Raw genomic sequence first — 15228 nt, forward strand, 5'->3', positions numbered from 1 at the left:
CATGATTAAGATATTTGACTTTCGTGTACAGTAGAATTTCCCAGTGGCTACATGACACGTGATACAGCAATACACTGAATGTAGAAGCAGATATAAAAATCTAGCTCTCTGTTAAGCCAGAGAGATGAAAAAAATGTAAAATGAAACCACTCTTCATTAAATTTCTTTGGCTTGAAAAATAGTTATTTTTCCATAAAAATATGATTTATGTTAGCATGTAATGGGTTTATCTTTATTAAATTGACTAATTAACTTTGACTGTTTTAATTTTTAATGGAGTAAGTACTGATAGATATAACCCACATAAACTCAAAAGGGTCTTGAAGCCAAAAAGTTGGAGAAATGCTGTCCTAGACAAATGATAACGGCTGTCCTTCAGCCCAGGGTCGGACTAAACTCACTCCTGTTGCTCTACCCCTACCTCAGGCCGAGGGGAACCCTGACGTAAACGCTATTTTAAGTAAAGCATTTCCTAAGGCATCCAGAGCCGCTGCCCCCATTTGGAGACCACAGGTCAGCTGAGGGCCGGGGGGGCGGAGCGAATGAGTGGGCGGGGTCTCTGCGCCTGCGTGAAACACGTCACAGAGCGCCTCGTGGGGAGAGCATTCTGGGGTGCGGCCTCGGCCAGTGAGACGCGGTCCTCGTCACAAGGGGCGCCCCCCCCGCGCAGCCTGGCCTGGTGGGCACCCTGGCCTGTGCCCCGGGGCTGACGGCCGCGCCGCTCGCCCTGTCCCTGGCCTGCAGGCCGTGCCCGGCCGTCCAGCATGGTGGACTACTACGAGGTGCTGGGCGTGCCCCGCCAGGCCTCGATCGAGGCCATCAGGAAGGCGTACCGCAAGCTGGCGCTCAAGTGGCACCCGGACAAAAACCCTGAGAACAAGGAGAAGGCGGAGAGGCGATTCAAACAAGTGGCCCAGGCCTACGAGGTGTTGTCAGACGCCAAGAAGAGGGACGTCTACGACCGATACGGCGAGGCGGGAGTGGAGGGCGGCGGTGGCGGCCGGGGCGGCAGGCCCTTCGGGGACCCCTTCGAGGACCCCTTCGAGGGCGTCTTCACCTTCCGCGACCCGGCCGACGTCTTCAGGGAGTTCTTCGGCGGCCGGGACCCGTTTTCGTCTCACTTCTTCGGAGACCTGCTTGAGAACATTTTGGGCGGTCGGAGGAGCTCCCGGGGAAGCAGAAGCAGAAGCAGAGAGTCCGCACCGATTTTCTCCACCTTCAGTGAATGTCCAGCATCTGGAGGCGGTTTTTCTTCCTTTGATACAGGATTTACCTCCTTTGGTTCCCTGGGGAATGGGGGCCTTTCTTCCTTCTCCATGTCTTGTAGTGGTGGGACGGGCAACTTCAAATCCATGTCGACTTCCACCGAAATCATTAATGGCAAGAAGATCACCACCAAGAGAATCATTGAGAATGGCCAAGAAAGGATAGAGGTGGAAGAAGACGGAGAGTTAAAGTCCATGATAATGAATGGCAAAGAGCAGTTGCCACACCTTGACACCAAGTGATTCCGGCGCACATTTAATCCAGAGCACATTCTGAGGAAGAGCAGGACGTTCTTTTTTTTTTTTGAAGATTGCAAGCGAGCTCTACTTTCAAAACAACTGTACTCAAGAATTTGGAAACAGTTCAAGGCGATGCCTATTTGTTGTTGTTGGGACCACGGAATGGGACCTCCGTTTTTCTTTAGAACTGTGGTACATACCTGTATGCACTTTGCTATTTATTAAACATCCCAAGGCTGACAGTGATTATTTCATGGTGCTAAGACAAAATGTTCACCACCGCACTTTGAACCTTGCCTTTCCATTTTGTTTGAAGTGTGAGCCAAGTAGCTCGCTCTGAAGTTAACATTGTGAAGATAAATACATTTACTTCATTTTTTAGCACAAAGTAGTAAGAGATATGAATATATGAATAATTCTCCTGGCTTACAGATGGTTTTTAGTTCTACCTAATGCTGGTGACATAGTAAGAGTTGACTATTTAAAAATAGCGGTAAACCTAGGCTTTTTAAAAACAGGTAAACCTGGCATAGGCGATGTATTAGTTTCCTATGGCTGCTGTAACAAATTACCACACACTTGGTGGCTTGAAACAGTGTCTGTTTATTCTCTTAGAGATCTGGAGGTCGGAAGTCTGAAACTGGTTTCATTGGATTGAAGTCAGTGTTAGCAGGGACCGTGTTCCCTCCAAAGGCTTGGGCAAAATGTGTAAATTCCTCATGGTAACCATTAGTTAATAGGCTCCTTAGGACACTATTAAGATAACTTGACTTAAACAGTAATTTAAAAAAAAAAAAAAAAACGGTGGTGATGACTCAAAAACTTTATTCAATTGCTAGCTGTACCCAAACTGGTTCTACAACTATGAGTGCTGGAAATGTAAAAAAGCATTTCCATAAGGCTACCCAAAACTATCCCATTGCCATGTGTATGATGTATCTCATTTCAAGTTAGACTGACAAAAGCCAGAAAGACTGGAAAGATTGGAATAGTGGAAAGTTTGGAATATTGATTGAGTGATGAAACACACACACATCTGAGAGGATAGCTTTCTGTTGGCACAATTTATGCCCCCAAAGGGGGCACGGTTGCCTTAGGACAGTCCACTGCAAAATGTTCCATCCTCCTTGGTCACCTTCCAAGGAAAGGTTTGCGTAAGGCATGAGAGCAAAAAGACAACTGAACTGGACAGACTAAAACTGCAGCATGTTCTTAGTTCTTTACCGAAAAGTCATGTGACCTGAGCACATTGTTAACAAACTTAGAATATATGAGATTGAGTTTGGATACCCTCTGGTCCTTTAAAGTCCAATCCCCATGGAATGACATGCAAAAAATACACAGCAGGGACACAGGATTCAGCCACCACTCTCCTACAGGGATACGCGGAGTCTGTTAAAACCATATCAAATAAACAAGTCACTGAAGTACCTCGGCAGTGCTGCTTATATACTCTCTACAAGCAGGATCAGAATAAAACAGACTACTTGGGCTTTTCAAAAATGAGTTCATTTGCTTGCCAGGCAAGGGAACACACTGTTGAAGACATTCATGGTTGTTGAGGGAGCTGGAAGGGATGGGGAGCAGGGAGAGAAGGGGGATGTTAGGAGTTTTGAAGTGATAGGAAGGGAGGTGCACAATTTCATGGTGCTTATGCTAATTAAGGGTAGAAAATTACCGTTCTGGATAGAGCAAAATAAGTGCATTTGTATACAAATGGTTAAAATTAAGTCCCCATTGTTCAGTGGTCAGGTAAGTCTTCAGTTGAATCCAGTAAGAGTCTGGCACACCAAGATGACACAGAGGTCTTAGATCTTCAACCGCTCTGGGTAGTTAGAATAGTTGAGGGCAAAGACAGCATTCAGTTTTGATATATCCTGGATTAGTACTGCTAAGTGGAAAGTTTCCCTTTTACAGAAATATAAAACATTTAAGGAATTTTCAGGGAATTCCCTGATGGTCTAGTGGTTAGGCACTTTAACTGCCATGACCCTGGTTCAATCCCTGGTCAGGGAGTTAAGATCCCTGCAAGCTGTGAGGCGTGGCCAAAAAAATTTTCAAAACTGAAAATCCTTTTTAAATGTCTTGACTCAAAAAATCACACTGCTGTAGGCCTGTATATAAGTATTCCTCTTTTATAGAAAGGTTTGAATGGGTTTCAGAGTGGAAGAAAAGCATTTCCTCTGGTGCAAAAGTGACCATCTCAAGTCCCCTGCGTTGGATTCCCTCCATGGAATCACTAGCACCACCCCACAGAACACACCAGGAGGGAAAATTGTGTTCCTGTGAGCTCCAAGAGACCTGGGGACCTGTAGTCATCTTAGCAGAATCCAGATAGACACTTCCCCGCTGGAGCGCCACACTTAACTAGTTCTAGTTTAGCTTATCTCACACAACAGAAAGCATTTGAAAGAATACTCTTCAAATAACCGTTAAGGATCAGTCTTCTTTCCCCTGTGATTCCATTCTTCTGTCTCCAAACAGGGAGGGAGTTCCTCTTCATCTTGGGCAATCATTCACCCAAATGCTTACTTGTCCAGGAATTTCTAATTCCACTTTCTCAGTAAACACAGATTCACTTCCTCTTGTCCTACTCTCCTTTGAACCCTTTCTGTGTAATTTCAACGACCACCAATGAGCATACACAGCAATCTAATGTGACTACACTCTGGGAAAGAGTCAACAACCTCATTAATGTAATAGTCTATTCTCCATCTTTAACCCATGCAGCTGAATTTTGGACTTATTAGTAACTTACAGAACTCTTTCCTCCTATTAATATGCAACTTGTAGAATACCCAATCAGAAATAAGCTTTGTTAAGGTGGAGCTCTCTAAGGAAAGCTCCTTATTTGATTTTTCGTTTTTGTTTTTGTTTTCCACTTAGTGAATGAGAATACTTAATGTAAAATCAGGGAGAATGCTTCATTTGAGGTATCTATATTTGGCAAAATAAAGAGGAACTCTTTACCTTGGAACTTTATGAAAACAAAACCATTTGTTGAAAATGAGTATATTCATATTATGGGAGGGGCAGTAACTAACTTGAAGGAAGCAAAAGAGTGAATTTTTTAACGCATATTGAAAGCAGTAAAGATCATAATTGATAATGCAAAAAGTAAAATCAGTGTAGAAGTATGCTCTTCCAGAGATCATCTCCCAGAATGCGTCAGAAAAATAGAGTAGATAGGATTGAGGAGCAACATGGGAGCAACAGACCCTGGAAAGTAGAAATCTGTGGGTGACAGATGTTCCCCAAGAAGAGACCAGAACAAAATTTCAACAACTTAGAGGAAAACTTTCAAGTTTTCAATAAGATCTGGGTTTAACTTTAGGCTGATGTTGCGTGGTAGGCAGAAAAATGGCCCTGCAGAGAAGTTCACATTCTAATCTCTGGAAGCTGTGAATATGTTGCCTTACATGGCAAAGGGACTTTGTAGATATGATTAAGTTAAGGGTCTTGCCATAAGGAGATTACCATGGATTATCTGGGTACTTTCAACCTAACCCCACGGGCCCTTATAAGTGAGAGGGAGGCAAGAATGTCAGAGATTTGGAGATGCTGTACTGCATTTACATGGAAATGGAAAAGTACCAGAGAATTCCCAAATTAACAACAAATAAAATTGTTTATAAAAAAAGGAAAAAGGAAACACAAAAAGAATGAGCTTATACTAAATGGAAGGAATAAAGTAATTATATTGTGTGAATGAACAGAATTCTTACATCAAAAGAAACAGATTGGAGATTTTTTAATATTATTTAAATTTTTAAGTAAACTTTTAAATAAAGGTTTCAAGTTAAAAGAGATAGACTTCACATATACATGGTCAAGTTACTTTTTTCAAGGGTTCAAAGAATATTCAATAGGGACAGTCATTTGAAGAAATGGTGCTGGGAAAACTAAATCTCCAAATGTAAAAAATGAATTTGGTCTCTTACTGATGTCATATAAAAAATTAACTCAAAATGGATCAAGGATCTAAAACTATAAAACTCTTTGAAGAAGACATAGGACAAAACTTCACAACATTGAATTTGGAGAAGATTTCTTGAAAATTACACCAAAGGCATAGTTAATGAAAAATAACAAACTGCTGATAGCTTTGGTTTTCTTTTTGCAGGAGGGGCATGCCACACAGCATGAGGGAACTTCGTTCCCCGACCAGGGATCAACCCGTGCACCCTGCAGTGGAAACGCAGTCTTAACCACTGGACCGCCAAGGAAGTCCCTAAAAAATTAACAAATTGGACTTCATGAAACAATTTTAAATGTGTACATCAAAAGATATTACCACAGAGTAAAAAGGCAGACCATAGAATGGGAGAAAATATTTGCAAATCATATATTTGATAAGGGATGGATATCCAGAATATATAGAGAACTCCTAAAACTCAAAAACAACAAAAAGACCTGATTCAAAAATGGGCAAAGGACTTAGACGTTTCTCGAAAGATGTGCAAATGACCAATAAGCACATGAAAAGACGCTCAACATCATTAATCATTAGGGAAATGCAAATCAAAACTACAATGAGATGTCACCTCACACCCATTAGGATGGCTATCATTTAAAAAAATACAAAAAAACAAAACAAAGCAAAAAATACAGAAAACATGCCTGGCAGAGGATGTGGAGAAATTGAAACCCTCGTGTACTGTTGGTGGGAGTGTAAAATGGTGCAGCCACTGTGGAAAACAGTATGGCAGCTCCTCAAAAAATTAAAAATAGAAATACCAGATGATCCAGCAATTCCACTTCTGGGTATATACCCAAAAGAATTGAAAGCAGCATCTCAAAGAGATAATTGTATGCCCATGTTCATAGCAGCATTATTCACAATAGCCAGAAGGTGAAAGCAAATTGTGTCCATTGGCAGTTGAAACGCAAAATGTGGTCTGTCTACACAATGGAATATTATTCAGACATAAAAAGGAAGGAAATTCTGACATATACGACAACATGAATGAACCTGGAGGACATGATGCTAAGTGAAATAAGTCAGTATCAAAAAGACACATACTATAGGATTCCACTTATATGAGGTACCTAGAGTAGTCAGATTCATAGAGACAGAGAGTAAAATCGTGATTGCCAGGGACTAGGGAGTTGGGCAAATGGGGAGATGTTGTTTAAGGGACATAGAGTTTCAGTTTTTCAAGATGAAGAGCTCTGGAGTTTTGTTGCACAACAATGTGAGTATAATTAACACTACTAAACCATACCCTAAAAAATGGTTAAGATGGTAAATCTTATATTACGGGTGTTTGACCACAATTAAACATTTTTAAGAAGCAAACTTTATGAAGAAAACACAGCAGTCATAAACCTATGTGCACCAATCTAGCAGCTATATGTTTAAAGTAAAAACTATTAAAATTCCATATGTAAATTGACCAAAATTCAGTTAAATGGGAAAATAATTTCAGACACCATTTTCAGATTTGGGCACAGTGAGTTTTTTTTTTATAAAAAATTGAAAATATGCATTTTTAGTTTTATCTATGGAACATTTACAAACGTTGATCATATGCTGTGTGATACAGTAGCCACTAGCTACACAGGACTATTGAGCACTTGAAACGTGCAGAGCCCAAACTGATATGTGCTGTAAGTGTGAAATACATACCAGATTTTGAAGACTTAGTATGAAGTTTAAACATGTGAACTATCTCATTAATAACGTTATATTGAGGCAAGTGGGCAAGATGTCAGATTGGAAAGAACTTGAGCTCACTTCCTGCTGCGGGTACAGCAGTATTACAATTTACAGAGCAAATATTGAAGAGAAAGACCTGAAGACTAGCAGAAAAGATCTTCTACAACTACATATATAAAGAAGGCACCACAAGAAGATGTGTAGGAGAGGTGGAGACAAGGTAGAGTGAAGACCCATACCCTTGGGTGGACGACCCACAAATGGGGGATAATTACAATTGCAGAGGTTCTCCCTAAGGACTGAAGGATATGAGCCTACATTGGGCTTCCCAGCCTGGGGGTCCTGAACCAGGAAGGAGAGCTTCCAGAACATTGGGCTTTGAAGGCCAGTAGGGCTTACTTTCCAGAGAGCCAGGGGGCTGTAGGATATAGAGACTCCACTCTCAAAGGGTGCACACAAAATCTCACACACACTAGGACCCAGGCAAGAAGCAGTAATCTGAAAGGAGCCTGGTTCAGACCTGCCTGCTGATCTTGGAGAGCCTCCCAGAGAGGCAGGAGGCAACAGGAGATCATCCTGGGGATATACACACTGGCAGCAGCTCTACCGGGGAGCTCCGTTCTACCACAGTAACACTGTGCTGGCAAGTGACATTCTGGAATCTTCCCTCTAGCTTATTAGCATTGGGACCCAGCCCCACCCACCAGCCTGTCAATACCAGTGCTAGGATGCCTCAGGCCAAGTAGCTAGTTGAGTGGAGACACAGGCCCATCCACTAGTAGGCCAGCTTCCTTCGGACCCCCTGAGCTCGCAGCCACCTGGGACATGGCCCCACCTGCCAGAAGGCCCAGGATCTGGCCCTGTCCACCAGAGGGCCCAGGACATGGACTCGCCTACCAGTGCATCAGCACTAGCCCAGGGACCCCCTGGACCTCACCCCACCCTCCAGCAGGCTGATACCAGCTCCAGGACCCTCAGGCCCTGCAGCCAGAGACTCCACGATCTGGCTCCACCTACCAGTGGGCCAGCATTAGGTATATACATAGATATATATGGCCCCAACATAGGAGAACCTGAATACGAAAAGCAAATATTAACAGACATAAAAAGAGAAGTTGACAGTAAACAACAATATTAGAGTACTTTAAAACCCCACATACACCAATGGATGCATCATTCAGACAAAATCAATACGGAAACACTGGCCTTAAACAACACATTAGGCCAGGTAGACTTAATAGATATAGATAGAACATTCCATCCAAAAGCAACAGAATACACATTCTTTTCAAGTGCACATGGAACATTCTACAGGGTAGATCACACATTAGGCCACAAAACAAGTCTCAGTAAACTTAAGAAGACTGAAATCATATCAAGCACCTTTTCCAACCATGATGCTATGAAACCAGAAATCAACTACAAGGAAAAAATTGCAAAAAACACAAACACATGAAGGCTAAACAGTGTGCTACTAAACAACCAATGGGTCACTGAAGAAATCAAAGAGGAAATAAAAAAATACCTGGAGACAAACGAAAACGAAAACACAACAATCCAAAATCTATGGGAAACAGCAAAAGTAGTTCTAAGAGGGAAGTTTAGAGCAATACAAGTGTACCTCAGGAAATAAGAAAAATCTCAAATAAACAACCTAACCTTACACCTAAAGTAACTAAAGAGAATAAACAAACCCCAAAGTTAGTATAAAAAAAATAAAGATCTGGGCAGAAATTTAAAAGATCAATGAAACTAAGAACTGATTCTTTGAAAAGATAAACAAAATTGGCAAACCTTCAGCCAGACTCATCAAGAAAAAAGAGAGAGGGCCCAAATAAATAAAATCAGAAATGAGAAAGAGGAAGTCACAACAAACACCACAGAATATATAAAGGATCATAAGAGATTATTGTGAACAATTATATGCCAATAAAATGGACAACCTGGAAGACATGGACAGATTCCTAGAAATGTACAATCTCCCAAGACTGAACCAGGAAGAAATAGAAAACATGAACAGACCAATTACCAATAATGAAATTGAATCAGTAATAAAATACTCCCAAGAAATTGAAGTCCAGGACCAAATGGCTTCACAGGTGAATTCTACCAAACATTTAGAGAAGAGTTAACACCTATCCTTTTCAAACTATTCCAAAAAATAGGAGAAGAAGGAATGCTTCTTAACTCATGCTATGAGGCCAGCATCACCCTGATACCAAAACTAGAAAAAGATATCACACACACACACACACATTACAGACCAATGTCACTGATGAACATAGATACAAAAATCTCAACAAAATATTAGCAACTCAGTGGTACATTAAAAAGATCATATACCACAATCAAGTGGGATTTATCCCAGGGATGCACGGATTGTTCAATAGCCACAAATCAGTCAAGGTGATACATCACATTAACAAACTGAAGATTAAAAGTCATATGATCATCTCAATAGATGTGGGAAAATCTTTTGACAAAATTCAACATCCATTTATTAAAAAAAAAAAAAACAACTCCACAAAGTGGGTATAGTGGTAAAATACCTCAGACTAATAAAGGCCATATATGACAAGCCCACAACTAACACCATACTCAGTGGTGAAAAGCTGAAAGCATTTCCTCTAAGATCAGGAACAAGACTCTTGCCACTTTTAATAAACATAATATTATAAGTCCTGGCCACGGCAATCAGACAAGAAAAAGAAATAAAAGGAATCCAAATTGGAGAGGAATAAGTAAAACTGTCACTCTTTGCAAATGACGTGACACTCACTATACATAGAAGATCCTAAAGGCATGATCAAAAACTACTAGAACTCATCAGTGAACTGGGTAAAGTTGTGGGACACAAAACTATTATACAGAAATCTGTTGCATTTCTATACACGGACAATGAACTATTCAAAAAAAGAAATTAATGATACAATTTTATTTTCAATCACATCAAAAAGAATGAAATACCTAGGAATAAATCTAACTAAGGAGGTAAAACATCTATACTAGGAAAACTATAAAACACTGATGAAAGAAACTGAAAACGACACAAATGGAAAGATACACTGTGCTCATGGATTGGAAGAATTAATATTGTTAAAATGACCATACAGGGCTTCCCTGGTGGCGCAGTGGTTGGGAGTCTGCCTGCTAGTGCAGGGGACACGGGTTCAAGCCCAGGTCCGAGAAGATTCCACACGCCACAGAGCGGCTAGGCCCGTGAGCCACAACTACTGAGCCTGCACATTTGGAGCCTGTGCTCTGCAAAAAGAGAGTCCGCGATAGTGAGAGGCCCATGCACTGTGATGAAGAGTGGCCCCCGCTTGCCACAACTAGAGAAAGCCCTCGCACAGAAACGAAGATCCAACACAGCAAAAATAAATAAATTAATTAATAAACTCCTACCCCCAACATCTTCTTTAAAAAAAAAAAAATGACCATAAAACCCAAGGCAAACTACAGATTCAACACAATACCTATTAAAACACCAACAGCATTTTTCACAGAATGAGAACAAATAATTCTAAAATTTGTATGGAAACAGAAAAGACTCTGAATAACCAAAAAAAAAAAAAATCTTGAGAGAGAAGAACAGAACTGGAGCAGCGACAAGGATGGGCCTAGAGATTATCATACTAAGTGAAGTTAAGTCAGACAGAGAAAGACAATACTCATGTGATATCACTTATAGGTGGAATCTAAAAAAATGATACAAATGAACTTATTTACAAAACAGAAACAGACTCACAGACACAGAAGAGAAACTTATGGTTACCAAAGGGGAAGGACAGGGGAGGGTTAAATTAGGAGCTTCGGATTAACAGATACACATCACTATATATAAAATAGATACATAGCAAGTTCTTACTGTATAACACAGGGAACTGTATTCAATACCTTGTAATGATCTATAATGGAAAAGAATCTGAAAAGGAATATATATCTGAATAACTTTGCTGTACAACAGAAATTAACACAACATTGTAAATTAACTACACTTCAATTTTTAAAAACAGCAGAACTGGAGGTGTCATGTTCCCTGGTTTCAAACTATACTACAAAGCTACAGTGATCAAAACAGTATGGTACTTCAGTCTATGATTGAAGGCAATTTGTGGGATGATACACATAGAGGACAGACCATGTAAAAATCTTATTCTTGCTGTTAATGTTAGTGTATGTTAGCTGTGAGTGCTGCTCCAACTATGTTTGCAGCTGTACATGCCAAATCTGATAGCCCAGAAACCATCACAAACAAACTTCCCTTGACGGAAAGAAAACTTATGATCCCAGTGAGGGCTAAAAAAGAAAGATAGGGGCTTCCCTGGTGGCACAGTGGTTGAGAGTCCGCCTGCCCATGCAGGGGACATGGGTTCGTGCCCCGGTCCGGGAAGATCCCACATGCCGTGGAGCGGCTGGGCCCGTGAGCCATGGCCGCTGAGCCTGCACGTCTGGAGCCTGTGCTCCACAACGGGAGAGGCCACGACAGTGAGAGGCCCGTGTACCAAAAAAAAAAAAAAAAAGAAAGATAAAGAAGCCAAGCACAACTGGTAGAATCTGGACACATAAGTAATAAAAACTGGGGATTATTTAAAGCGTTCATTTGGAAATATGAAAAGATGGTCGTATTCCCCACTGCTATTATTTCATTTTATTTTTTTAAAAAAACATGTTATTTATTTATTTTTACTATTTATTTTATTTATTTATTTTTGGCTGCATTGGGTCTTTGTTGCTGTGCGCAGGCTTTCTCCAGTTGCGGCGAGCAGGGGCTACTCTTCATTGTAGTGCGTGGGCTTCTCATTGTGGTGGCTTCTCTTGTTGCAGAGCACTGGCTGTAGGTGCGTGGGCTTCAGTAGCTGTAGCACGAGGGCTCAGTAGTTGTGGCTCACGGGCTCTAGAGCACAGGCTCAGTAGTTGTGGTGCACAGGCTTAGTTGCTCCGCAGCATGTGGGATCTTCCCGGACCAGGGATTGAACCCATGTCCCCTGCATTGACAGGTGGATTCTTAACCACTGCCCTACCAGGGAAGCCCCCCACGGCTATTATTTTAAATAAAAATGTTGAGAATCACACACACACAAAAACAGAATGGTACTGGCACAAAAACAGACACATAGATCAATGCAACAGAATATAGAGCAGAAATAAACCCACACTTATATGGGCAATTAATCTATGACAAAGGTGGTAAGAATATACAATGAGGGGAAGACAGCCTCTTCAGTAAATGGTGTTGGGAAAGCACAACTACATACAAAAGATCAAACTGGATTACTCTCTCACACCATGCACAAAAATAAATTCAAAATAGATTAAAGACTTAAATGTAAGACCTGAAACCATAAAACTTCTAGAAGAAAACACAGGCAGTATGCTCTTTAACTTCAATATTAGTAATTTTTTTTTGGATATGTCTCCTTAAGCAAGGGAAACAAAAGCAAAATAAACAAATGGGACTATATGAAACTAAAATCTTTTTTTGTCATGTAATAATATATATTTTAATATCAGGTTTGTGTAGTGATTTAGAACAATAAATATCACACAGTGAAAAATTTATCATAAACTAAACGCAATAACAAGAGGAAACAAATGCTTATGTACACGTTACCAAGGTCTTTACAGTAAATTATAGTGTAGAGTTCCATCACAGCATATTTGTATACAAAGCTGCTAATGTGAATACTGAAAGAAATCTGTCATGTAGCTCTTTAATCTTGATTTAATAAAGTTTGTACAGTATCAAATAATATCAAAAGTCTAAAAAAATGCAGAGTTTTTATATCATGTTTATAAATTATTGTTTATATACCATTAAAAAATAAGGTCAAAAGTGCAGTTTTAAAAAAAGTAGAAATTGTTATTCTTGGTAAGAACTAGAAAAATGTATTATCCCAAATAAGAAGCAATCTAAAGGCTTATACAATTTCTTAGGCATTTTCCTTTAACTCTCGTACAACCTTGGCTACCATATCCTATAAGATAAACCAACACAAAGGGAGTGAGCTCATCTTTTTATAAAAATAATAAAAGACACAGATCTAGTAATGAGAAACACAGGAAGTGAATATAATGATAGGCCTCCCCGAAATGAATTAAATGACTTTTTGCTCACAGGAGTGAATGGGCTATCACTGAATGTGATAAAACTTGGGAATTTCAAAGCATTTCTAAAAATTTTAATCGTTTTCAAGTTTTTAGGTATAACTGGCAATGGTGCATACATCCCAGGATTATGAAACTTTCTCGTATAATATAAGACGAAATGTGACTTAAAAGTGCTAAATCATATCACAGAAAATAAAGACTAAGGATCCAGTAATTAAAAGGCAGCAGTATAGAAACCAGTCAAGAAGAAGCAGATGGACAGAACACAACTCTGTGTCTTAATTGGCACTTACCACAGTAACTAGTTATATTTTGACAAATTCTAGAACAAATGCCTATATTGAAATATGTGTGATACATGAACCGTTTATATAAGAAACTGAAAGGGAAAAAAAAAAAGAAACTGAAAGGGTAAAATTACTGCCTTATAAAACAAATTAAATTTAGAAAAAAGAAAAAAATAAAAGGAATGTGAAGAAAAATCTTACTTTTAAACTCACTGTGGGGTCAAAATATTGACAGAGCTGTGTCAATCAAGAGTAGTCTTCCTGCTGCTAAGACAGGCAGGCAGCTGAGCCTGGCGCACCACTACCCCTCCTCTCTCCAAATGCTACTGAGCAATAGAGGCTTATTTTTTGTTTTTTACTGAATGGAGTAAGTTCCTTGGTTGGGTTAACATATATAGACTGCCTGAGACAATAAAAACTTCACCATTACATTAGGTTAGTGGGGAACGAAGGTCTTCCTAGTTCTGACAGGAGAAAAGGGTTGGCTGCTGAAGACAGTATGGGTGCTCTGTAGGCTACATACGTACATACTTAATAATTAATGTCACCTTCTGTAGAAGATTAAAAATCGATGGCTAGGGTGGGAGGGAGGGAGATGCAAGAGGGAGGAGATATGGGGATATACGTATGTGTATAACTGATTCACTTTGTTATAAAGCAGAAACTAACACACCACAGTAAAGCAACTATACTCCAATAAAGATGTTAAAAAAAAATCGATGGCTATGGATGCTTGCGCAGAATCTTCCCTCCCTCTGACAAATTTCACAGGGAATCTCTTCCATTACTCTGTCTTCTAGGGCCTGTTCAGGGCACTCATGTGCCTGCTTGAAAGTGTAGCTTCTCTTTTTGAAGATGCTATTAAATGTTTTCATTGGCTGCGGTTGTGCAGAACCATTTCGGAAGGGAAGTTCCATGGAACTCAGGTTGGTCCTGCTTTGCTTGATGCTGGGTGCCTGCGATCCACAGTGATGGTCGTGGATGCATGGCAACGCAGTGGAGGAGCGCCGCGCCTTCTGGTAGCTGTCCAGTTCCTCCGACAGGTCTGCAGATGTCTCCTTGTCTCTCGGTGAAAACAGTTCATAATGAGGAGGATCAAACTCTTCTTGAAATCCAGTTTTATTAAAAGCAGTTTTGCAAGCCATGACCTTTTTTCAAGGCTGTTTCACTTGTACTAAAATAGAAATAATGAGAAGGACCAAGACAATCCCTGACGCAATGCCAACAACTGTTCCGTGAGTTTTAGTGATTTGTTCAAGCAGGCCTGCTTTTTTCTTTTCTTTACAATGATTTTCATCCCAAGGGTATGCACAGTTTTGAACCCCATTACAGACTAAAGAATTATTGATGCACATGTTGCTATGGCAAAAGAAAGTGCTGTCTGTGCAGGGAGGCTCCACAAAGGAAGTAAAAAGCATTCTGGGGCTTCCCTGGTGGCGCAGTGTTTGAGAGCCCACCTGCCGATGCAGGGGACGCGGGTTCGTGCCCCGGTCTGGGAAGATCCCACATGCCGCGGAGCGGCTGGGCCCGTGAGCCATGGCCGCTGAGCCTGCACGTCCGGAGCCTGTGTTCCGCAACGGGAGAGGCCACAGCAGTGAGAGGCCCGCGTACTGCAAAAAAAAAAAAAAAAAAGAAAAAAAAAAGGCATTCTGAACGTGCTAAGCCG

At 40.6% G+C, this 15228-nt stretch overlaps 1 protein-coding gene and 1 pseudogene across 1 annotated transcript; one reads left to right on the plus strand and one right to left on the minus strand.

The window, feature by feature from the left end:
* Window positions 1–248: 248 nt before the first annotated feature.
* On the plus strand, window positions 249–1833 carry LOC111171957 (dnaJ homolog subfamily B member 3-like). The gene has a single exon (XM_022568018.3). It carries the CDS (start codon window positions 765–767, stop codon window positions 1506–1508), a length of 744 nt encoding a protein of 247 aa, XP_022423726.2. The 5' UTR covers window positions 249–764; the 3' UTR covers window positions 1509–1833.
* Window positions 1834–11603: 9770 nt separating this feature from the next.
* On the minus strand, window positions 11604–14980 carry LOC149748498 (neuropilin and tolloid-like protein 2 pseudogene; annotated as a pseudogene).
* Window positions 14981–15228: the final 248 nt, after the last annotated feature.

Source organism: Delphinapterus leucas, chromosome 8 (genome assembly GCF_059928025.1).
Source record: "Delphinapterus leucas isolate spDelLeu-1000000601 "Yukka" chromosome 8, BTC_Dleu_Yukka2, whole genome shotgun sequence".
In the NCBI taxonomy this organism is placed as follows: domain Eukaryota; kingdom Metazoa; phylum Chordata; class Mammalia; order Artiodactyla; family Monodontidae; genus Delphinapterus; species Delphinapterus leucas.

What these genes read in the sequence shown, in the direction of transcription:
- LOC111171957 (XM_022568018.3), top strand. Translation starts at nt 765, where the DNA reads ATGGTGGACTACTACGAGGTGCTGGGCGTGCCCCGCCAGGCCTCGATC.